Source organism: Lepidochelys olivacea (genome assembly GCF_965140295.1).
Source record: "Lepidochelys olivacea isolate rLepOli2 genome assembly, chromosome: 13".
Taxonomy (NCBI): domain Eukaryota; kingdom Metazoa; phylum Chordata; order Testudines; family Cheloniidae; genus Lepidochelys; species Lepidochelys olivacea.
This window is the reverse complement of record NC_140423.1, coordinates 38,504,056-38,527,482: the sequence shown is the minus strand read 5'-3', so window position 1 is coordinate 38,527,482 and position 23,427 is coordinate 38,504,056. Positions and strand designations below refer to the sequence as shown.

General features: G+C 70.1%; 2 protein-coding genes across 3 annotated transcripts; both read left to right on the top strand.

Annotated features, from left to right (window-relative positions):
- Positions 1–454: 454 nt before the first annotated feature.
- On the top strand, positions 455–4,381 carry IL25 (interleukin 25). Its single transcript, XM_084646417.1, has 3 exons — positions 455–634; positions 2,277–2,521; positions 3,957–4,381. The coding sequence occupies exons 1-3, from the start codon at positions 617–619 to the stop codon at positions 4,195–4,197; spliced, it is 504 nt and encodes a 167-aa protein (XP_084502543.1). The 5' UTR covers positions 455–616; the 3' UTR covers positions 4,198–4,381.
- A 733-nt stretch (positions 4,382–5,114) lies between these two features.
- CMTM5 (CKLF like MARVEL transmembrane domain containing 5) lies at positions 5,115–23,427 on the top strand. Of its 2 annotated transcripts, XM_084646407.1 has the most exons (5): positions 5,115–5,791; positions 7,167–7,319; positions 8,432–8,527; positions 17,439–17,523; positions 22,929–23,427. In XM_084646407.1, the coding sequence occupies exons 1-5, from the start codon at positions 5,303–5,305 to the stop codon at positions 22,949–22,951; spliced, it is 846 nt and encodes a 281-aa protein (XP_084502533.1). In that variant the 5' UTR covers positions 5,115–5,302; the 3' UTR covers positions 22,952–23,427. The 2 variants fall into 2 exon arrangements, with proteins under 2 accessions (XP_084502533.1, XP_084502534.1); XM_084646408.1 differs by lacking the exon at positions 5,115–5,791 and having other exon boundaries at positions 7,156–7,319; positions 19,763–22,946.

Genomic DNA, 23,427 nt, shown 5'->3' with positions numbered 1-23,427 from the left:
GTTTCTTCATCTGAGTCTCACTATTGTGACCCCACCGAGCATTAAACATCCTGACTGATTTCTGCTGCAATCCAGTCAGAGAGAATCGGGGCCGGGCTCTTCCCCCTCCCCCGCAGAGCTGGGCCCTGAGTCCCTTGGCCAAACTACGCTGACGCCAGCCCAGGACTCCAGCAGCTGGTGATTGAAGACAGGGCAGCTCATTCCAGGCTTTCTGGGCTGGGCAACCCCTAGTGACGGCGCTGCCGGTGCCCCTCACTCCCGAACCGCAGCCCCCTGCCAGCCCAGCCCTGCCCCCCGCCCAGCTCTGCCGGTGCCCCTCACTCCCGACCCGCAGCCCCCTGCCAGCCCAGCCCTGCCCCCTGCCCAGCTCTGCCGGTGCCCCTCACTCCCGACCCGCAGCCCCCTGCCAGCCAAGCCCGGCCCCCCCGCCCCACCTGTGCTTCCCATTCCCAAGCCCCGCATGGGGTGCCATGGGATTGTGAGGGCTGGAAATTACCCTGATCCGAAGTGAACATCCAGGAAAAAACATTTGCATTGCTGATACGATGGAAATTTGCCCGCTATAAAAGAGGGGCTCCCAGCACGGGCAGGTGGCAGGCGGCAGAGGAGAGCGGGCATGGCTGAGACGCTGCTGGTAAGAGCCCGGACACCTGGGTTCCGTCCCCAGCTCTGGCAGGGGAGTGGGGTTGAGGGGTCCGAGCGGGGAGTGGTTCTGGGCCAGGACCCTGGGTTTCACCTAGGCCTTGTCCTCCAGCCAGGCCCTCTGGCACTGTGGCCCAGGACAGAGCATGGCCCCCAAGGGCCCTTCCTGGGCAGGGGGGCTGGGCCCCGCCCAGGAGACCCTCACGCTCTGCGGCCCATGGAAGGGACAAGCTTGGGGTGTGCGGGTGACAACGGCTCGACAAATAGCAGGGACTTCCGCTGGCTAATGCCGTGCACGGACTTGGGTCTGTTACCTTCGCTTGCTGGCTCCCGGGGGTACCCATTAGGAGGGGCCAGCCACCCGTCCCCACTTACCCCTTCCCTCCATTCCTCTGTGCTCCCCCCGTCCATCCCCATGTACTCCTGCCATCCCTCCATCCCGCCCTCTGTCCCTCCATCCCTCCGTCCCCATGTACCCCTGCCATCCCTCCCTCTGTCCCTCCATCCCTCCGTCCCCATGTACCCCTGCCATCCCTCCATCCCTCCCTCTGTCCCTCCATCCCTCCATCCCCATGTACCCCTGCCATCCCTCCATCCCTCCCTCTGTCCCTCCATCCCTCCGTCCCCATGTACCCCTGCCATCCCTCCCTCTGTCCCTCCATCCCTCCGTCCCCATGTACCCCTGCCATCCCTCCATCCCTCCCTCTGTCCCTCCATCCCTCCATCCCCATGTACCCCTGCTATCCCTCCATCCCTCCCTCTGTCCCTCCATCCCTCCCTCTGTCCCTCCATCCCTCCGTCCCCATGTACCCCTGCCATCCCTCCATCCCTCCCTCTGTCCCTCCATCCCTCCATCCCCATGTACCCCTGCCATCCCTCCATCCCTCCCTCTGTCCCTCCATCCCGCCCTCTGTCCCTCCATCCCTCCGTCCCCATGTACCCCTGCCATCCCTCCCTCTGTCCCTCCATCCCTCCATCCCCATGTACCCCTGCCATCCCTCCATCCCTCCCTCTGTCCCTCCATCCCTCCATCTCCATGTACCCCTGCCATCCCTCCATCCCTCCCTCTGTCCCTCCATCCCTCCCTCTGTCCCTCCATCCCTCCGTCCCCATGTACCCCTGCCATCCCTCCATCCCTCCATCCCTCCCTCTGTCCCTCCATCCCCATGTACCCCTGCCATCCCTCCATCCCTCCCTCTGTCCCTCCATCCCTCCCTCTGTCCCTCCATCCCTCCGTCCCCATGTACCCCTGCCATCCCTCCATCCCTCTGTCTGTCCCTCCATCCCTCCCTCTGTCCCTCCATCCCTCCGTCCCCATGTACCCCTGCCATCCCTCCATCCCTCCCTCTGTCCCTCCATCCCTCCGTCCCCATGTACCCCTGCCATCCCTCCGTCTGTCCCTCCATCCATCCCTCCATCCCTCCCTCTGTCCCTCCATTCCTCCGTCCCCATGTACCCCTGCCATCCCTCCATCCCTCTGTCTGTCCCTCCATCCATCCCTCCATCCCTCCCTCTGCCCCTCCCTCCATCCCTCCCTCTGTCCCACCATCCCTCCGTCCCCATGTACCCCTGCCATCCCTCCGTCCATCCCTCCGTCCATCCCTCTGTCCGACGCTCTCTCTCGCCCCCCGCAGGCCGTGCTGTTGGTGGTGCTCAGGGTGGCGTCCCTGGGCGGGGCCCAGCGATGTCTGGGCGACACCGAGTGCTGTGAGCTGGGGGAGCTGGAGAAGGCCGGGGTGTGGCTGAGCGAGGGGCGCTCCCAGGAGCCCCAGAGCTGTCACTTCATCTCCCAGCCCACCCGCCAGGGGGAGGAGCCCCAGTGCCAGGGGCGGTCCCATGGGCCCCCCAACACCCGCTCCATCGCACCCTGGAGATACCGGTAAGAGTGACCCCAATATCCAACCCCCACCCTTCTGTACCCCAATATCCGGCCCTGCCCCACCCCTCACCTGTTACCCAGCCCCCACCCTCTGTACCCCAATATACGGCCCTGACCCTCAACCCTCATCCCGATACACAGCCCCCTGCTGCTCTGTACCCCAATACACAGCCCTGACCCTGGCCCCCCACCCTGACATGAATCAACTGACCCTGCTTCTGACCCCCACCCCCTGTGCTTCCAGTCTTGGGCCTAGGATCTCTCTGCATCCCCATCTCGCTCGGTCCCGGACCGTGTCCCAGTCTCCCCCCCTCGGTCCCAGTCTCCCCCCTTCAGTCCCAGTCTCCCCCCCTCGGTCCCAGTCTCCCCCAACCTTGGTCCCAGTCTCTCTCCCCTCGGTCCCGGTCTCCCCCCCTCAGTCCCAGTCTCTCCCCCCTCGGTCCCAGTCTCTCCCCCCCCGGTCCCAGTCTCTCCCCCCTCGGTCCCAGTCTCTCCCCCCTCGGTCCCAGTCTCCCCTCCTCGGTCCCAGTCTCTCCCCCCTCGGTCCCAGTCTCTCCCCCCCCGGTCCCAGTCTCTCCCCCCTCGGTCCCGGTCTCCCCCCCTCAGTCCCAGTCTCCCCCCCTCAGTCCCAGTCTCTCCCCCCTCAGTCCCAGTCTCTCTCCCCTCGGTCCCAGTCTCTCCCCCCTCGGTCCCGGTCTCTCCCCCCTCGGTCCCAGTCTCCCCCCCCCTCGGTCCCAGTCTCCCCCCCCTTCAGTCCCAGTCTCCCCACTTCAGTCCCAGTCTCTCCCCCCCCGGTCCCAGTCTCTCCCCCCTCGGTCCCAGTCTCCCCCCTTCAGTCCCAGTCTCCCCCCCCCTCGGTCCCAGTCTCCCCCCTCAGTCCCAGTCTCCCCCCCCCTCGGTCCCAGTCTCCCCCCTCAGTCCCAGTCTCTCCCCCCCTCGGTCCTAATCTCTCTTCCCCCCTTCGGTCCCAGTCTCCCCCCCTCGGTCCCGGTCTCCCCCCTCGGTCCCGGTCTCCCCCCCTCGGTCCCAGTCTCCCCCCTCGGTCCCGGTCTCCCCCCCCGGTCCCAGTCTCTCTCCCCTCGGTCCCAGTCTCCCCCCCCGGTCCCAGTCTCCCCCCTCGGTCCCGGTCTCCCCCCCCGGTCCCAGTCTCTCCCCCCCTCGGTCCCAGTCTCTCCCCTCGGTCCCGGTCTCTCCCCCCCTCGGTCCCAGTCTCTCCCCCCCTCGGTCCCAGTCTCTCTCCCCTCGGTCCCGGTCTCCCCCCTCGGTCCCAGTCTCTCCCCCCCTCGGTCCCAGTCTCCCCCCCCGGTCCCGGTCTCTCCCCCCCTCGGTCCCAGTCTCTCCCCCCCCGGTCCCAGTCTCTCTCCCCTCGGTCCCGGTCTCCCCCCCCGGTCCCAGTCTCCCCCCCCGGTCCCAGTCTCTCTCTCTCTCTCCGCAGGGAGGACTGTGACAGCACCCGATTCCCGCGGCGCCTGGTCCAGGCCGAGTGCCTCTGCCCGCACTGCGTGTCGCTGGCCCCCCCGCACCACCGGGACCGCCGGGGCAACTCGGTGCGGGTCAACGCCAGCACCGCGGTCTATTACCGGCGCCCCTGTCCTGGCCGGCCCGGCGCCTACTTCCTGGAGCCCCAGCTGTACCCCGTGGCCGTGGCCTGCGTCTGTGTCGTGCCGCAGTTCTGAGCCGCAGCGGGACCCCGGTGGGGTGTGGGACGCGCTGCAGGACCCTGGGGGCAGAGGGATGCGGAGACCCATGGGGCCGTAATGGGGTGGGGGTCACTCACGGGGCTGAGGGACCCAGGGGAAAAGGGAGAAACCCATTGGGAAAATCCAGGGGGCTTGGGGGCACAGAGGACCCTACTGAGGTGGGGGAACCCCAGGGGGCCTGGGGCAGGTGGCAGAGAAGGCCCGGGGGGCCAGTGGAGGAGGGGGCGACCCTGGGAATGGACCCAGCAGCCATGGGGAAGAGGCACCCTCAGGGCTGAGTTTTGGGGTGCGCCTGGGTACAGTGTCGGAGGGTCCCTGGCTCTCATTTTAGGGGGCTCAGAAGAGAGCGGTGTTTGGGGATGAATTTCAGTCTGATTTTGGAGGCTGTCTGGGTCTAGTTTGGGGGCACCCATGGGGCAGTTGGGGGGGCAAATCTAATGCCCATTTTTGGGGTGTCTATGGGGTGACCCCAGAGCTCAGTCGGGAGGCTGGGCAGCCTGCGTTTTAGAGCTGAACTGGGGGGCTGGTTTGGGGTGAATGTGAGCGGAGGTGGGGGTGAATCTGGCTGTAATTTAGGGTTTACCTCCGGCTGAATTTTGTGTGGAGGGAACTAGAATTCCTGCCAGCCCCCCCTTCATTTTGGGGGGGCCGAGACGACCCTCCCCCAAAAAACCTGCTGTTACATTGGTCCCCGTTTAATCTCTTGACGGTGTTGAGAAGCTAAAGACCTTGGTTTTTACGGGCAATAAAAGTTTTACAATGATCATAATTGGTGTGAAATTGCGGGGGGGGGGATGATTATTGAGGTCCCCAAACACAGCGCCCCCCGCTGGTAGAGGCTGGAGTAGCCGGGAGCTCTCACCCCAGCCAGTGTCCCCACCCTGCTCCCCACGGCGCCCCCTGCTGGCAAAGGCCGGGGCTGGCATATCCCGGAGCTGGAGAATGGACCCAATTCAGAGCCCCCAACAATCAGCCCCCTTGTTCCCCACGTACCAGCTGCTCCCAGCCCCATGGGACAAGCCGCCTTTGTCCAGTGCCAAAGGGCAGCTGGGCAGACCCGTCCTGCAGTCGGGGGGAGGATATGGGGGGAGCTGGAGGATGGCTGGGGACAGACGGTCCCCGGGGCTCAGCCTTCACTTTCTGGGGCTTCTTCCTCCTTTTCAACCCTTCCACACTCCCCCTTTCATTCGCCTGGCGTTTCACTCCTCCCTTCCCTTGCCACACCTGCTGGCCCCTTTCTTTCTTTCTTTCTTTCTTTCTTTCTTTCTTTCTTTCTTTCTTTCTTTCTTTCTTTCTTTCTTTCTTTCTTTCTTTCTTTCTTTCTTTCTTTCTTTCTTCTCCTCTCCCTGATTTCTGCCCCCCCCCCAGTGGAGGCCGGGGAGGTGGGGGCAGGCCAGGCTGGGAACACACCCTGTCTTCATCCCACCCCGTTCCCTCCTTCCCAGCCCCAGTGAGAGGCAGCGCGGGCTCCGGGATGGGGGAGCCGGGGGAGCCCAGGGGGCTGCGGGACCTGGCACTGGACTGGCAGTTCCTGCGCTCCACCAAGGGGGTGCTGCTGGGCACCGAGCTGGTAAATGGACCCCCGGGACGGACCCTCCCAACCTCCTGCCCCACAGACGCTGCCACCCCCCAGCCCTGAGACCGCCTGGCCCTGAGACCCCCAGAACCTGCCACCCCACCTCAGAGACTCCTTGGCCCTGAGACCCCCAGAACCTGCCACCCTGACCTCTGACACCCCCTGGCTCTGAGATCCCCACCCCCTGGTCCCCCCGACCCTGCCATCCCCCCCAGCCCTGAGACCCCCAGCCCCACAACTTCCATACCCCCACCTCTGAGACCCCCTGGCTCTGAGACCCCCCACCCCCTGGTCCTCCCCAACCCTGCCATCCCCCCCAGCCCTGAGACCCCCAGCCCCACAACTTCCATACCCCCACCTCTGAGACCCCCTGGCTCTGAGACCCCCCACCCCCTGGTCCCCCCCGACCCTGCCATCCCCCCCAGCCCTGAGACCCCCAGCCCCACAACTTCCATACCCCCACCTCTGAGACCCCCTGGCTCTGAGACCCCCCACCCCCTGGTCCCCCGACCCTGCCATCCCCCCCAGCCCTGAGACCCCCCACCCCCCAACTGCCATACCCCCACCTCTGAGACCCCCTGGCTCTGAGATCCCCCACCCCCTGGTCCCCCCGACCCTGCCATCCCCCCCCAGCCCTGAGACCTCCAGCCCCACAACTTCCATACCCCCACCTCTGAGACCCCCTGGCTCTGAGATCCCCCACCCCCTGGTCCCCCCGACCCTGCCATCCCCCCCAGCCCTGAGACCCCCCCGCCCCCCAACTTCCATACCCCCACCTCTGAGACCCCCTGGCTCTGAGATCCCCCACCCCCTGGTCCCCCTGACTCTGCCATCCCCCCCAGCCCTGAGACCCCCCGCCCCCCAACTTCCATACCCCCACCTCTGAGACCCCCTGGCTCTGAGATCCCCCACCCCCCTGGTCCCCCTGACTCTGCCATCCCCCCCAGCCCTGAGACCCCCCGCCCCCCAACTTCCATACCCCCACCTCCCAGCTCTGAGAACTCCCCTACCTTTCAGCCCCACTCAAACCTGCCAAAACCCCTTACCCCCAACCACTTGACCCCCTGAATTTAATGGGAGATGGGCGGACACCCGGGGGAGGTTCAACTGGAACCAGACTCAGGGGGGCTAGGGGGAATGCTGAGGGTGGGAACAGGGGAGCAGTGGACGTGGTGGGGGAGAGGAGTGGGGGTGCCAGTGGGGGGGGCACGGCTAGAAGCCCCAGGGGAGAGTGTGTGTGTGTGGGGGGAACATCTGGGCTGGGAACCCTGGAGAGGCAGGGGGAGGGGAAGCCCTATGCTGTGGGTTGGTGGGGGTCAGACTGGGGGGGGGTCCCCGAGCCCCACACTCACCCTCTATCCACCCCCAGGCCCTGTGTTTTCTGATCTTCCTGCTGCTGACAGCCTCGGCCTCGGCCTACATGGCGCCCGCCCTGCTGGAGACGCTGCTGACGGCCGGTGCCCTGGGCCTGCGTCTCACCCACTGCCAGGAGAGGGCGCCCCGGATCCACTGGCCCTGCCTGGTGCGTGGGACCCCCCCACAGCCCCCCCGGCCCCTGATCCACCGCCCCTGCCTGGCGCGTGGGACCCCCCCACAACCCCCCCAGCCCCTTCCCCCGATCCACCGCCCCTGCCTGGTGCGTGGGACCCCCCACAGCCCCCCCGGCCCCTTCCCCCGATCCACTGGCCCTGCCTGGTGCGTGGGACCCCCCCACAGCCGCCCCGGCCCATTCCCCGGATCCACCGCCCCTGCCTGGTGCGTGGGACCCCCCCCACAACCCCCCCGGCCCCTTCCCCTCATCCACCGCCCCTGCCTGGCGCGTGGGACCCCCCCACAGCCCCCCCAGCCCCTTCCCCGGATCCACCGCCCCTGCCTGGTGCGTGGGACCCCCCACAGCCCCTTCCCCCGATCCACTGCCCCTGCCTGGTGCGTGGGACCCCCCCACAGCCCCCCCGGCCCCTTCCCCGGATCCACCGCCCCTGCCTGGTGCGTGGGACCCCCCCCACAACCCCCCCGGCCCCTTCCCCCGATCCACCGCCCCTGCCTGGTGCGTGGGACCCCCCACAGCCCCCCCGGCCCCTTCCCCCGATCCACCGCCCCTGCCTGGTGCGTGGGACCCCCCACAGCCCCTTCCCCCGATCCACTGCCCCTGCCTGGTGCGTGGGACCCCCCCACAGCCCCCCCGGCCCCTTCCCCGGATCCACCGCCCCTGCCTGGTGCGTGGGACCCCCCCCACAACCCCCCCGGCCCCTTCCCCCGATCCACCGCCCCTGCCTGGTGCGTGGGACCCCCCACAGCCGCCCCGGCCCATTCCCCGGATCCACCGCCCCTGCCTGGTGCGTGGGACCCCCCCACAGCCCCCCCGGCCCCTTCCCCCGATCCACCGCCCCTGCCTGGCGCGTGGGACCCCCCCACAGCCCCCCCGGCCCCTTCCCCGGATCCACCGCCCCTGCCTGGTGCGTGGGACCCCCCCACAACCCCCCCGGCCCCTTCCCCGGATCCACCGCCCCTGCCTGGCGCGTGGGACCCCCCCACAGCCCCCCCAGCCCCTTCCCCGGATCCACCGCCCCTGCCTGTGGGTGGCAGGTTCCCCTGATGGGGACCCTCCAGTCTGACCCTCCCCACCGCCCCCAGGATTTCCTGCGCTCCGCCAGCGCCACCCTGGTCTTCCTGGTGGTGTCGCCGGCTGCCATCGCCGCCAGCCAGGAGGGGCCGGCCGCCAGCGCCTTCGTGAGTGACCCCCGCACTGCTCCCCCCCGACAGCCCCCCGCTCCTCCCCCCCGACAGCCCGTCCCCCCACAGCCCCCCATCGCCGCCGTCAGCGCCTTCGTGAGTGACCCCCCACTGCTCCCCACTGCTCCCCCCTGACAGCCCCCCGCCCCTCCCCCCGACAGCCCGTCCCCCCACAGCCCCCCATCGCCGCCGTCAGCGCCTTCGTGAGTGACCCCCCCACTGCTCCCCCCTGACAGCCCCCCGCCCCTCCCCCCGACAGCCTCCCCGCCCCTCCCCCCGACAGCCCGTCCCCCCACAACCCCCCATCGCCGCCGCCAGCGCCTTCGTGAGTGACCCCCCCACTGCTCCCCTCGACAGCACCCCGCCCCTCCCCCCGACAGCCCGTCCCCCCACAACCCCCCATCGCCGCCGCCAGCGCCTTCGTGAGTGACCCCCCCACTGCTCCCCCCCGACAGCCCCCCGCCCCTCCCCCCGACAGCCCTTCCCCCCAAAACCCCCCATCGCCGCCAGCCAGGAGGGGCCGGCCGTCAGCGCCTTCGTGAGTGACCCCCCCACTGCTCCCCCCTGACAGCCCCCCGCCCCTCCCCCCCGACAGCCCGTCCCCCCACAGCCCCCCATCGCCGCCGCCAGCGCCTTCGTGAGTGACCCCCCCACTGCTCCCCCCCGACAGCCCCCCTCCCCTCCCCCCGCCCCTCCCCCCGACAGCCCGTCCCCCCACAGCCCCCCATCGCCGCCAGCCAGGAGGGGCCGGCCGTCAGCGCCTTCGTGAGTGACCCCCCCACTGCTCCCCCCTGACAGCCCCCCGCCCCTCCCCCCGACAGCCCCCCCGCCCCTCCCCCCCGACAGCCCGTCCCCCCACAGCCCCCCATCGCCGCCGTCAGCGCCTTCGTGAGTGACCCCCCCACTGCTCCCCCCGACAGCCCCCCGCCCCTCCCCCCGACAGCCCGTCCCCCCACAGCCCCCCATCGCCGCCGTCAGCGCCTTCGTGAGTGACCCCCCCACTGCTCCCCCCCGACAGCCCCCCGCCCCTCCCCCCCGACAGCCCGTCCCCCCACAGCCCCCCATCGCCGCCAGCCAGGAGGGGCCGTCCGTCAGCGCCTTCGTGAGTGACCCCCCCACTGCTCCCCCCCGACAGCCCCCCGCCCCTCCCCCCGACAGCCCGTCCCCCCACAACCCCCCATCGCCGCCGCCAGCGCCTTCGTGAGTGACCCCCCCACTGCTCCCCCCTGACAGCCCCCCGCCCCTCCCCCCGACAGCCCGTCCCCCCACAGCCCCCCATCGCCGCCGTCAGCGCCTTCGTGAGTGACCCCCCCACTGCTCCCCCCCGACAGCCCGTCCCCCCACAGCCCCCCATCGCCGCCAGCCAGGAGGGGCCGGCCGTCAGCACCTTCGTGAGTGACCCCCCCACTGCTCCCCCCCGACAGCCCCCCGCCCCTCCCCCCGACAGCCCGTCCCCCCACAACCCCCCATCGCCGCCGTCAGCGCCTTCGTGAGTGACCCCCCCACTGCTCCCCCCCGACAGCCCCCCGCCCCTCCCCCCGACATCCCGTCCCCCCACAGCCCCCCATCGCCGCCAGCCAGGAGGGGCCGTCCGTCAGCGCCTTCGTGAGTGACTCCCCCACTGCTCCCCCCTGACAGCCCCCCGCCCCTCGCCCCCGACAGCCTCCCCGCCCCTCCCCCCCAACAGCCTGTCCCCCCACAACCCCCCATCGCCGCCGTCAGCGCCTTCGTGAGTGACCCCTCCACTGCTCCCCCCCGACAGCCCCCCGCCCCTCGCCCCTGACAGCCCGTCCCCCCACAACCTCCCATCGCCGCCAGCCAGGAGGGGCCGGCCGTCAGCGCCTTCGTGAGTGACCCCCCCACTGCTCCCCCCTGACAGCCACCCGCCCCTCCCCCCGACAGCCCGTCCCCCCACAGCCCCTCATCGCCGACAGCCAGGAGGGGCCGGCCGTCAGCGCCTTCGTGAGTGACCCCCCCACTGCTCCCCCCCGACAGCCCCCCGCCCCGCCCCTCCCCCCCACAGCCCCCCATCGCCGCCAGCCAGGAGGGGCCGGCCGCCAGCGCCTTCGTGAGTGACCCCCCCACTGCTCCCCCCCGACAGCCCCCCGCCCCTCCCCCCGACAGCCCGTCCCCCCACAACCCCCCATCGCCGCCGTCAGCGCCTTCGTGAGTGACCCCCCCACTGCTCCCCCCCGACAGCCCCCCGCCTCTCCCCCCGACAGCCCGTCCCCCCACAACCCCCCATCGCCGCCGCCAGCGCCTTCGTGAGTGACCCCCCCACTGCTCCCCCCTGACAGCCCCCCGCCCCTCCCCCCGACAGCCCGTCCCCCCACAACCCCCCATCGCCGCCGTCAGCGCCTTCGTTGGTGACCCCCCCACTGTTCCCCCCCGACAGCCCCCCGCCCCTCCCCCCGACAGCCCGTCCCCCCACAACCCCCCATCGCCGCCGTCAGCGCCTTCGTGAGTGACCCCCCCACTGCTCCCCTCCGACAGCCCCCCGCCCCTCCCCCCGACAGCCCGTCCCCCCACAGCCCCCCATCGCCGCCAGCCAGGAGGGGCCGGCCGTCAGCACCTTCGTGAGTGACCCCCCCACTGCTCCCCCCCGACAGCCCCACGCCCCTCCCCCCGACAGCCCGTCCCCCCACAACCCCCCATCGCCGCCGTCAGCGCCTTCGTGAGTGACCCCCCCACTGCTCCCCCCCGACAGCCCCCCGCCCCTCCCCCCGACAGCCCGTCCCCCCACAGCCCCCCATCGCCGCCAGCCAGGAGGGGCCGTCCGTCAGCGCCTTCGTGAGTGACCCCCCCACTGCTCCCCCCTGACAGCCCCCCGCCCCTCGCCCCCGACAGCCTCCCCGCCCCTCCCCCCGACAGCCCGTCCCCGCACAGCCCCCCATCGCCGCCAGCCAGGAGGGGCCGGCCGCCAGCGCCTTCGTGAGTGACCCCCCCACTGCTCCCCCCCGACAGCCCCCCGCCCCTCCCCCCGACAGCCCCCCATCGCCGCCAGCCAGGAGGGGCCGGCCGTCAGCGCCTTCGTGAGTGACCCCCCCACTGCTCCCCCCTGACAGCCCCCCGCCCCTCCCCCCGACAGCCCCCCCGCCCCTCCCCCCCGACAGCCCGTCCCCCCACAGCCCCCCATCGCCGCCGTCAGCGCCTTCGTGAGTGACCCCCCCACTGCTCCCCCCGACAGCCCCCCGCCCCTCCCCCCGACAGCCCGTCCCCCCACAGCCCCCCATCGCCGCCGTCAGCGCCTTCGTGAGTGACCCCCCCACTGCTCCCCCCCGACAGCCCCCCGCCCCTCCCCCCCGACAGCCCGTCCCCCCACAGCCCCCCATCGCCGCCAGCCAGGAGGGGCCGTCCGTCAGCGCCTTCGTGAGTGACCCCCCCACTGCTCCCCCCCGACAGCCCCCCGCCCCTCCCCCCGACAGCCCGTCCCCCCACAACCCCCCATCGCCGCCGCCAGCGCCTTCGTGAGTGACCCCCCCACTGCTCCCCCCTGACAGCCCCCCGCCCCTCCCCCCGACAGCCCGTCCCCCCACAGCCCCCCATCGCCGCCGTCAGCGCCTTCGTGAGTGACCCCCCCACTGCTCCCCCCCGACAGCCCGTCCCCCCACAGCCCCCCATCGCCGCCAGCCAGGAGGGGCCGGCCGTCAGCACCTTCGTGAGTGACCCCCCCACTGCTCCCCCCCGACAGCCCCCCGCCCCTCCCCCCGACAGCCCGTCCCCCCACAACCCCCCATCGCCGCCGTCAGCGCCTTCGTGAGTGACCCCCCCACTGCTCCCCCCCGACAGCCCCCCGCCCCTCCCCCCGACATCCCGTCCCCCCACAGCCCCCCATCGCCGCCAGCCAGGAGGGGCCGTCCGTCAGCGCCTTCGTGAGTGACTCCCCCACTGCTCCCCCCTGACAGCCCCCCGCCCCTCGCCCCCGACAGCCTCCCCGCCCCTCCCCCCCAACAGCCTGTCCCCCCACAACCCCCCATCGCCGCCGTCAGCGCCTTCGTGAGTGACCCCCCCACTGCTCCCCCCTGACAGCCACCCGCCCCTCCCCCCGACAGCCCGTCCCCCCACAGCCCCTCATCGCCGACAGCCAGGAGGGGCCGGCCGTCAGCGCCTTCGTGAGTGACCCCCCCACTGCTCCCCCCCGACAGCCCCCCGCCCCGCCCCTCCCCCCCACAGCCCCCCATCGCCGCCAGCCAGGAGGGGCCGGCCGCCAGCGCCTTCGTGAGTGACCCCCCCACTGCTCCCCCCCGACAGCCCCCCGCCCCTCCCCCCGACAGCCCGTCCCCCCACAACCCCCCATCGCCGCCGTCAGCGCCTTCGTGAGTGACCCCCCCACTGCTCCCCCCCGACAGCCCCCCGCCTCTCCCCCCGACAGCCCGTCCCCCCACAACCCCCCATCGCCGCCGCCAGCGCCTTCGTGAGTGACCCCCCCACTGCTCCCCCCTGACAGCCCCCCGCCCCTCCCCCCGACAGCCCGTCCCCCCACAACCCCCCATCGCCGCCGTCAGCGCCTTCGTTGGTGACCCCCCCACTGTTCCCCCCCGACAGCCCCCCGCCCCTCCCCCCGACAGCCCGTCCCCCCACAACCCCCCATCGCCGCCGTCAGCGCCTTCGTGAGTGACCCCCCCACTGCTCCCCCCCGACAGCCCCCCGCCCCTCCCCCCGACAGCCCGTCCCCCCACAGCCCCCCATCGCCGCCAGCCAGGAGGGGCCGGCCGTCAGCACCTTCGTGAGTGACCCCCCCACTGCTCCCCCCCGACAGCCCCCCGCCCCTCCCCCCGACAGCCCGTCCCCCCACAACCCCCCATCGCCGCCGTCAGCGCCTTCGTGAGTGACCCCCCCACTGCTCCCCCCCGACAGCCCCCCGCCCCTCCCCCCGACAGCCCGTCCCCCCACAGCCCCCCATCGCCGCCAGCCAGGAGGGGCCGTCCGTCAGCGCCTTCGTGAGTGACCCCCCCACTGCTCCCCCCTGACAGCCCCCCGCCCCTCGCCCCCGACAGCCTCCCCGCCCCTCCCCCCGACAGCCCGTCCCCCCACAGCCCCTCATCGCCGACAGCCAGGAGGGGCCGGCCGTCAGTGCCTTCGTGAGTGACCCCCCCACTGCTCCCCCCCGACAGCCCCCCGCCCCTCCCCCCGACAGCCCCCCATCGCCGCCAGCCAGGAGGGGCCGGCCGTCAGCGCCTTCGTGAGTGACCCCCCCACTGCTCCCCCCTGACAGCCCCCCGCCCCTCCCCCCGACAGCCCCCCCGCCCCTCCCCCCCGACAGCCCGTCCCCCCACAGCCCCCCATCGCCGCCGTCAGCGCCTTCGTGAGTGACCCCCCCACTGCTCCCCCCGACAGCCCCCCGCCCCTCCCCCCGACAGCCCGTCCCCCCACAGCCCCCCATCGCCGCCGTCAGCGCCTTCGTGAGTGACCCCCCCACTGCTCCCCCCCGACAGCCCCCCGCCCCTCCCCCCCGACAGCCCGTCCCCCCACAGCCCCCCATCGCCGCCAGCCAGGAGGGGCCGTCCGTCAGCGCCTTCGTGAGTGACCCCCCCACTGCTCCCCCCCGACAGCCCCCCGCCCCTCCCCCCGACAGCCCGTCCCCCCACAACCCCCCATCGCCGCCGCCAGCGCCTTCGTGAGTGACCCCCCCACTGCTCCCCCCTGACAGCCCCCCGCCCCTCCCCCCGACAGCCCGTCCCCCCACAGCCCCCCATCGCCGCCGTCAGCGCCTTCGTGAGTGACCCCCCCACTGCTCCCCCCCGACAGCCCGTCCCCCCACAGCCCCCCATCGCCGCCAGCCAGGAGGGGCCGGCCGTCAGCACCTTCGTGAGTGACCCCCCCACTGCTCCCCCCCGACAGCCCCCCGCCCCTCCCCCCGACAGCCCGTCCCCCCACAACCCCCCATCGCCGCCGTCAGCGCCTTCGTGAGTGACCCCCCCACTGCTCCCCCCCGACAGCCCCCCGCCCCTCCCCCCGACATCCCGTCCCCCCACAGCCCCCCATCGCCGCCAGCCAGGAGGGGCCGTCCGTCAGCGCCTTCGTGAGTGACCCCCCACTGCTCCCCCCTGACAGCCCCCCGCCCCTCGCCCCCGACAGCCTCCCCGCCCCTCCCCCCCAACAGCCTGTCCCCCCACAACCCCCCATCGCCGCCGTCAGCGCCTTCGTGAGTGACCCCCCCACTGCTCCCCCCCGACAGCCCCCCGCCCCTCGCCCCTGACAGCCCGTCCCCCCACAGCCCCTCATCGCCGACAGCCAGGAGGGGCCGGCCGTCAGCGCCTTCGTGAGTGACCCCCCCACTGCTCCCCCCTGACAGCCACCCGCCCCTCCCCCCGACAGCCCGTCCCCCGACAGCCCCCCATCGCCGCCAGCCAGGAGGGGCCGGCCGTCAGCGCCTTCGTGAGTGACCCCCCCAATGCTCCCCCCGACAGCCCCCCGCCCCTCCCCCCGACAGCCCGTCCCCCCACAACCCCCCATCGCCGCCGTCAGCGCCTTCGTGAGTGACCCCCCCACTGCTCCCCCCTGACAGCCCCCCGCCCCTCCCCCCGACAGCCCGTCCCCCCACAGCCCCCCATCGCCGCCAGCCAGGAGGGGCCGGCCGTCAGCGCCTTCGTGAGTGACCCCCCACTGCTCCCCCCTGACAGCCCCCCACCCCTCCCCCCCGACAGCCCGTCCCCCCACAGCTCCCCATCGCCGCCGTCAGCGCCTTCGTGAGTGACCCCCCCACTGCTCCCCCCCGACAGCCCCCCACCCCTCCCCCCGACAGCCCGTCCCCCCACAACCCCCCATCGCCGCCGTCAGCGCCTTCGTGAGTGACCCCCCCACTGCTCCCCCCCGACAGCCTCCCCGCCCCTCCCCCCCAACAGCCCGTCCCCCCACAACCCCCCATCGCCGCCGTCAGCGCCTTCGTGAGTGACCCCCCCACTGCTCCACCCTGACAGCCCCCCGCCCCTCGCCCCCGACAGCCCCCCCGCCCCTCGCCCCTGACAGCCCGTCCCCCCACAACCTCCCATCGCCGACAGCCAGGAGGGGCCGGCCGTCAGCGCCTTCGTGAGTGACCCCCCCACTGCTCCCCCCCGACAGCCCCCCGCCCCTCCCCCCGACAGCCCGTCCCCCCACAGCCCCTCATAGCCGCCAGCCAGGAGGGGCCGGCCGTCAGCGCCTTCGTGAGTGACCCCCCCACTGCTCCCCCCTGACAGCCCCCCGCCCCTCCCCCCGACAGCCCCCCCGCCCCTCCCCCCGACAGCCCGTCCCCCCACAGCCCCCCATCGCCGCCAGCCAGGAGGGGCCGGCCGTCAGCGCCTTCGTGAGTGACCCACACTGCTCCCCCCCAACAGCCCCCCACCCCTCCCCCCCGACAGCCCGTCCCCCCACAGCCCCCCATCGCCGCCGTCAGCGCCTTCGTGAGTGACCCCCCCACTGCTCCCCCCCGACAGCCCCCCGCCCCTCCCCCCGACAGCCCGTCCCCCCACAACTCCCCATCGCCGCCGTCAGCGCCTTCGTGAGTGACCCCCCCACTGCTCCCCCCCCGACAGCTCCCCGCCCCTCCCCCCGACAGCCCGTCCCCCCACAGCCCCCCATCGCCGCCGTCAGCGCCTTCGTGAGTGACCCCCCCACTGCTCCCCCGCGACAGCCCCCCGCCCCTCCCCCCGACAGCCCGTCCCCCCACAGCCCCCCATCGCCGCCAGCCAGGAGGGGCCGGCTGTCAGCGCCTTCGTGAGTGACCCCCCCACTGCTCCCCCCCGACAGCCCCCCGCCCCTCCCCCCGACAGCCCGTCCCCCCACAACCCCCCATCGCCGCCGTCAGCGCCTTCGTGAGTGACCCCCCCACTGCTCCCCCCCGACAGCCCCCCGCCCCTCCCCCCGACAGCCCGTCCCCCCACAGCCCCCCATCGCCGCCAGCCAGGAGGGGCCGGCCGTCAGCGCCTTCGTGAGTGACCCCCCCACTGCTCCCCCCCGACAGCCCCCCGCCCCTCCCCCCGACAGCCCGTCCCCCCACAGCCCCCCATCGCCGCCAGCCAGGAGGGGCCGGCCGTCAGCGCCTTCGTGAGTGACCCCCCCACTGCTCCCCCCCAACAGCCCCCCGCCCCTCCCCCCGACAGCCCGTCCCCCCACAACCCCCCATCGCCGCCGTCAGCGCCTTCGTGAGTGACCCCCCACTGCTCCCCCCCAACAGCCCCCCGCCCCTCCCCCCCGACAGCCCGTCCCCCCACAGCCCCCCATCGCCGCCAGCCAGGAGGGGCCGGCCGTCAGCGCCTTCGTGAGTGACCCCCCCACTGCTCCCCCCCGACAGCCCCCCGCCCCTCGCCCCCGACAGCCCTTCCCCCCACAGCCCCCCATCGCCGCCAGCCAGGAGGGGCCGGCCGTCAGCGCCTTCGTGAGTGACCCCCCCACTGCTCCCCCCCGACAGCCCCCCGCCCCTTCCCCCCGACAGCCCGTCCCCCCACAACCCCCCATCGCCGCCGTCAGCGCCTTCGTGAGTGACCCCCCCACCCCTCCCCCTGACAGGCCCCCCGCCCCTCCCCCCCGACAGCCCCTCCCCCCACAACCCCCTTTGCTGCCAGCTGGGAGGGGCTGGCCACCCGTGCCTTTGTGAGTGACCCCCCCACCCCTCCCCCTGACAGGCCCCCCGCCCCTCCCCCCCATCCCCTGACAACCCCCCATTGCCGACAACCGGGAGGGGCCGGCCACCAGTGCCTTCGTGAGCGACCCCCCCCCTCCATCCTGCACTGCCCCTCCCCCAGTGACAGTCCCCCCACTGCTCCTTTCCCCCACCAGCAGAACCCCCCCAACCTCCACGCCCATAGACCCCTTCGTATCCCCAGCCCCTCCACGCCCCTGCTAGCCCCTCCCCACAGAGGCTCCCCATGGCTCCTTCACTCCACTGAGGTCTCCCCCACCCCGGCTCACGCCCACCTCTCTCCCCCAGACCTTCGGCCTCATCCTCATCGCCGTGTTTGCCTACGACGCCTTCAGCACCTACTGGGCCGAGATCAGGCCGGAGCCAGCCCAGGGTGAGTGCGGCCCGGACGCCTGGGTTCCCCAGCCGGGGGCAGTGACAGTGGGCTGGGGACAGGCCCAGTGTCACGGGGTCCCCGGGCGATGCTCTGGGACTGCTCCCGAGGAAGCCAGGCAGGAGCCTCCTCTCTCGGAGCAGCCTGTCTGCAGGGCAAGAGGCTCCCCCGGCTTCCCCCTTCCTGGGTCTGACCCCGGAGCATTCAGCCTCCCCTGCCCCTCGGGGCGCTTCCCACAGCCAGTCCGCCCAGGCGGGGTCCTGGGGGGCAGAGGGTCCTGCCCCCCGACTCTGCAGTCAGACGGGACTCTCAGCCAGCCGGTAACACAGAAGGTTTATTAGACGACGGGAACAGGAGCCAAAACAGAGCTTGTAGGTACAGGAAACAGGAGCCCGAAGTCAGGGCCATCTTGGTGCCAAGGAGGCCAGAGCCCCGTCTGGGCCCCGCTCCATTTCCCCAGCCAGCTCCAAACTCCATTTCTCCAGCCCCTCCTCTGGCCTTTGTCTCTTTCCCGGGCCAGGAGGCCACCTGATCTCTGTGTTCTCCAACCCCTTCAGTTGGCTCCTTGCAGGGGGGGCCCCAGGCCATCAGTGGCCAGGAGACGGGGTGTCGGCCATTCTCTGTGCAGACAGCATCACGCTGGCCCACTAGGGCTCTGCAGCAATCACACCCCCTTATCCCACCACCTAGATCAGGGGTTTGAAACACGCGGCCCGTGGGCTGATTTGCTGCAGCCCGCCAAGCTCCCCACGCCCCCCACCCCGCGTTATTTCCTGTGGGCGCCAAGCTCCCCTCCCCCGCCGCCTCCCCCCAGCATGCTGCGTCCCCGCTCCTCTGCCTACCCCCAGCCGCTTCCTGCCACCAAACAGCTGTTTGGCGGTGCTTAGCGCTTTCCAGGAGGGAGGGGGAGGAGCGGGGACCCGTGCTCAGGGGAGGAGGCGGAGAAGAGGCGGAGATTTGGGGAAGGGGTTGGAATAGGGGCAGGGAGGGGGCGGAGTTGGGATGGGGACTTTGGGGAAGGGGTTGGAATGGGGTGGGAAGAGGCGGGGTAGGAGCGGGCACTCATGGAAGGGGTGGAGTGGGGGCGGGGCTGGGGGAGGGGTATCAGTGATGCAGCCCTTGGACCAATGTACTAGTCCTCATGTGGCCCTCGTGGTGATTTGACTTTGAGATCCCTGACCTAGATAATTAAGAACTGCCTAAGGGAAACTGAGGCACCCCCACAGTATTCAGAGGAAACATTAAGAACAGTCCCGCTTCGTCACATCTGTCCCCCCTTCGAGACCGAACTGAGCGGAGTCGCTTTAGCCGGTGACCTGGGGAAGTTCGAACCCACCAACATTCCCATGGATGCCCCAGCATCTCTCCCATTCCTTGGTGGGAGTTACACCAGGCCCTTCCAGTTTCACACCCTCCGCTCGATGCACTTGCAGGCCGCATGTGGGAAGGTTTCTGCGGCCCATGCCCTTTTCCCACCCCAATACCCCTGGGGTTCAAACTGGGATCAGGTCTTCTCCCAGCGCTCCAGTCTGGAGGGCTCTGATTCGGGCTCTCTTGGTTAAGAGCCCCCATCTTGACCTGGGCCCCCCTCTGACCAGGTGTCTCTGTCCCCAGCAGCTTGGCACCAGCCCCTTTCATTGGGTGCAGCCACGTCGGGGCAGAGGGGTCAGGATACCCAGCAAAGCGCCGCCCAAAGAGATCCGGCCGCAGCTTTTTAAGGGCTGCCCCATGGCCAGGGATTTCTCCTCTCTGGCCGCATAGTTCTGCTCCCGGGACAGCAGCTTCCTGCTCAGGTACCCAATGGGGTGTCTCTCCCCCTTAGCATCGGCCTGCATCAGCACCGCGTCCAGCCCTGCCTCTGGGGCGTCGGTGACACTCTGAAGGGCTTGGCAACGTCCGGGTTTACCAGATTTACCGGGGCCTGGATTAGAGCCTCCTTCAGCGCACAGAGAGCCCCCTGGCACTGCTCGTCCAGACCAGCTCGTCTGGCTTCCCCTTCTTACACAGCTCAGTGATGGGGGCAGCTGGGGAGCTAGAGTGGGGTACAAACCTCCGGTTCTACCCCGCCATCCTGATAAAGGCCTGGACCTGTTTCTTGGTCTGGGGAACAGGCTCCACCTTGTGGCCTAGGTACGACACCTCTGCCATCCCCACCTTACGCTTCCCAGCTTTTACCGTCAGTCCTGCCTCCTTGGGGCAGCCCAGCAACCTCTTCACCTGGGACACGTGTTCCTCCCAGGTCTGGCTAAAGACCCAGATGTCATCAAAGGACGCCAGGACCAAGTTCTCCATCCCCCTCAGTAGCTGATCCACCCAGCGCTGGGAGGTGGCCGACACCCCCTTGAACTCGAAAGGCAGGACCAGGAACTCGAGCCCCAAGGGGGTGGAGAAGGCAGATTTCAACCTGGCATCTGGGTCCAAAGGTACCTGCCACTCGCCCTTGGTGAGATCCCTAGTAGAGAGGTAATGAGCCCCCCCCAAAGCCTGTCTAGAATCTCACCAGGCCTGGGCATGGGGTAGGCATCGGACACGGTGATGGCATTAAGCTTCTGATAGTTTGCAGCCTGTGCCCAGCACGCTCCCTCAGCTCCCCCAAGGAGGGATCCTCCTGCGGCTCGGTCTGGAATTCAGCTGCTGGGGAAGGGAGCGGGACCTGTTCCCTCTCGCGGGCTGGGCCTGGGGTCACAGCCCCACAGAGCCCTGTCCCGGGTCGCTCCCTCCCAGCCGTGGGATCACTTCCCAGCCGCGCCTCTGGACAAAGCGAACCTGGTTGGCAGCAGACCTGCCCTGCCTGTGTCCCCCCACTCAGCTGGAGTCTCAGCTCCCCCCGTGCTCAGCGCTGCCCTTGCTGTCCTAGTGGGGGCAGGCAGCGAACTCTCTGCTCTCCTTATGGCATCAGAGCTAGCGGGAGCCCCCTCTGCGGTGTGCAGGGGGGCCCCAGGGGCCTGGTTACAGGCAGGCAGGTATCCTGAGCCTAGCAGCTCCTCTCCCTGGCCAGCCGGGGCATCTGCATTTTCACTGACCATTTCCCTCTCCGCCCATTGATTCCCTGGATTCAAATTCAAACCCTCGGCCGTTACAGGAACCGGGCCTGGATCCTGTCCCAAAGAGACACAGTCACCCCACAACAGGACCTCACAGCCGATATCCTGGAGAACCCCAACTACCAGCCAGCCCCACCCCTCCTGGATCTGCACAGGGATCCGGGCCATAGGCAGGGCGAGGGGCTTCCTACCTAGGACCTTCACCCAGGCCCTCAGCATCTGGGGGGCTGCACCACCCGGGGCCTGACATCAGTTCTCTCTGTCCCAGGGTCTGGCCACCCCAGGAATGTCTCCCCATTGACTATCACCTTCCGCTCCCACTAGGGTCTGAGGGGCCTGGTCCCAGGAGAGTCCACACAGACATATACGTTGGGACCAGGAGTGGGAGCCCGTCCACCTCCCCACCCATTGGGCGGATGGCGTCTATGGCCTTGGGACCCAGCAAGGGAGCCAGACACCGGGGCTTTTCCGCAGGGGCCCCCTGGTTCAAATCGCCAGCCTGCTCAAAGGCAGTGGGGTAGCATCCACATTCCCCCCCATCACCCCTTAACCAGGGGCAGCAATTTAGTCTCGAGGTTCCCTGCGGAACTGGCCCCCCGGGGTCTATCCCCACTCACCCCTGGGAGGTCCCCTAGGCCTCTCCACTCCCCCAACGCCAGTTCATGCTGCTGCGTCTCCTGCAGCTCTTTCTCGGGCTCTCGCTGTCTCTCACAGTCCTCTTGCTCCCTCGGACTCAGCTCCAATCCCGTCCGTCTCCGATCCCCCGATGGGGAACCCGATCGTGAAGACCCCCGTCTGGTCGGGGACAGGAGTCTTGGGGATGCCTGACTCCCACTCCAGCTGCTCCCAGATCCTGCTGTAGCCCCATTGGGGGTCAGGAATCTGTTCCTTAGAGCAGCCATCCTCCTCCAGCTGCACGATGAACTCTGCTTTGGTGAACTTTCCAAGGCTCAGCCCTCTCTTTCTGCACCGGGTTACAATGTCCTTCTCAAGGAGACAGTGACAGGCCATCACTCCGCTCTTCCCAAGTTGTTGTGGACTCACAGGCCTGTGCGCTCTCAGCTCCCCACGGTCTCCAGGTCTGCCAGCCCTTCTCCAGGTCACCACCTCTTTGCCAGGGTCGAGCTGCAGACTCCTCTGCCCCTGGGACCGCTCGCTGCAGTCTCGAGGGGGACCCTGTTACTGCAACAGTCCTTCTCGCTGGTCACACTCTCCCAGGGGATAAGAGTAGCTCCTTCGCCCCCTGAAACTGCCCCTCTCTGAGCCTTCAGCACACCTGGTCCTCGTTAATCCCCCTTCATTTTACTGCTCCCCAGTTGCTTACTGCCGGATGCTCGGTCCACGGGGTGTAGTAGACCCCACCACTGCCACCCGTTGTCACAGAGTCACCGGACGATGCTCTGCATTTACTCCATCCAAAGCCAGGCAGGACTCTGGGGGAGCCTCCTCTCTCGGAGCAGCCTGTCTCCAGGGCAAGAAGCTTCCCCAGCTTCCCCCTTCCTGGGTCTGACCTCAGGGTATTCAGCCTCCCCTGCCCCACCGTGCGCTTCCCCCAGCGAGTCCGCACAGGCGGCGTCCTGGGGGAGCCAGAGGGTCCTGCCCCCCCGACTCTGCAGTCAGACGGGACTCTCAGCCAGCCAGTAAAACAGAAGGTTTATTAGACGACAGGAACAGGAGCCAAAACAGAGCTTGTAGGTACAGGAAACAGGAGCCCGAAGTCAGGTCCATCTTGGTGCCAAAGAGGCCAGAGCCCCGTCTGGGCCCCGCTCCATTTCCCCAGCCAGCTCCAAACTCCATTTCTCCAGCCCCTCCTCTGGCCTTTGTCTCTTTCCCGGGCCAGGAGGCCACCTGATCTCTGTGTTCTCCAACCCCTTCAGTTGGCTCCTTGCAGGGGGGGCCCCAGGCCATCAGTGGCCAGGAGACGGGGTGTCGGCCATTCTCTGTGCAGACAGCATCACGCTGGCCCACTAGGGCTTTGCATGAATCACACAGCTCATCCCACCACCGAGATACTTCAGAACCGCATAGGGGAAACTGAGGCACCCACACAGTATTCAGAGAAAACCTTAAGAACATTCCCACTTTGTCACACCCAGCAGTGGCCCAGACTCCTGGGTTCCCCAGCCAAGAGCAGTGACAGTGGGTTGGGGAGAGGTTCAGCATTGGCCCGGACGCCTGGGTTCCCCAGCCAGGGGGCAGTGACAGGGGGTTGGGGCAGACCCAGCAGTGGCCTGGACCCCTGGGTTCCCCAGCCCGGGGGAAGTGACAGTGAGTTGGGGACAGGTCCAGCAGTGGCCCGGATGCCTGGGTTCCCCAGCCCGGGGGCCCTGTGAGACGCTAAACTTTAACTTTCTTTTCTAGATGGCAACGGGAACCTGGCGTAAGAGGAAAATTGCCCCCGGCTGGGGACAGAAATAACCCCCCTGATCTCCCTCCCCCCCCAAGCTCTGCCGGTGCCCCTCACTGCCGACCCGCAGCCCCCTGCTAGCCCAGCCCTGCCCCACCCCAGCCCTGCTGGTGCCCCTCACTCCTGACCCGCAGCCCTCCTCCTCCCGGCCCTGGGCCCCCTGCAAACCCCCAGTCCTTGGGGCAAAGGGGCGAGTTGGGCTCTGGGTTTGTTTGCATTTTAATTGTGCAAAGGGGGAAATTACATGTGCTTTGGCCTGGTAGCGGGGGTGTGGGTGTGTGTGTGTGTCCCCGTTTCCCTGCGCCCCCTGCTGGTGGGCAGGGGCCCTGCCCCGTGTGTTGTGGTGAGTTGTGTAACCCCCCCACCCCGTTCTCCCACCATGGGAGGGGGAACATGTCAGCGCTGGGCTAGAGCGAGAGACCCAGGGGAAGGGGGACCCAGAGCGAGGGGTGG

Coding starts and splice junctions, on each gene's coding strand:
- IL25 (XM_084646417.1), top strand. Junction 2,522..3,956: donor ATCGCACCCTGGAGATACCG/GTAAGAGTGACC, acceptor CTCTCTCCGCAG/GGAGGACTGTGACAGCACCC.
- CMTM5 (XM_084646407.1), top strand. CDS start 5,303: ATGGGGGGAGCTGGAGGATGGCTGGGGACAGACGGTCCCCGGGGCTCA. Junction 5,792..7,166: donor TGCTGCTGGGCACCGAGCTG/GTAAATGGACCC, acceptor ATCCACCCCCAG/GCCCTGTGTTTTCTGATCTT. Junction 8,528..17,438: donor GGCCGGCCGCCAGCGCCTTC/GTGAGTGACCCC, acceptor TCTCTCCCCCAG/ACCTTCGGCCTCATCCTCAT.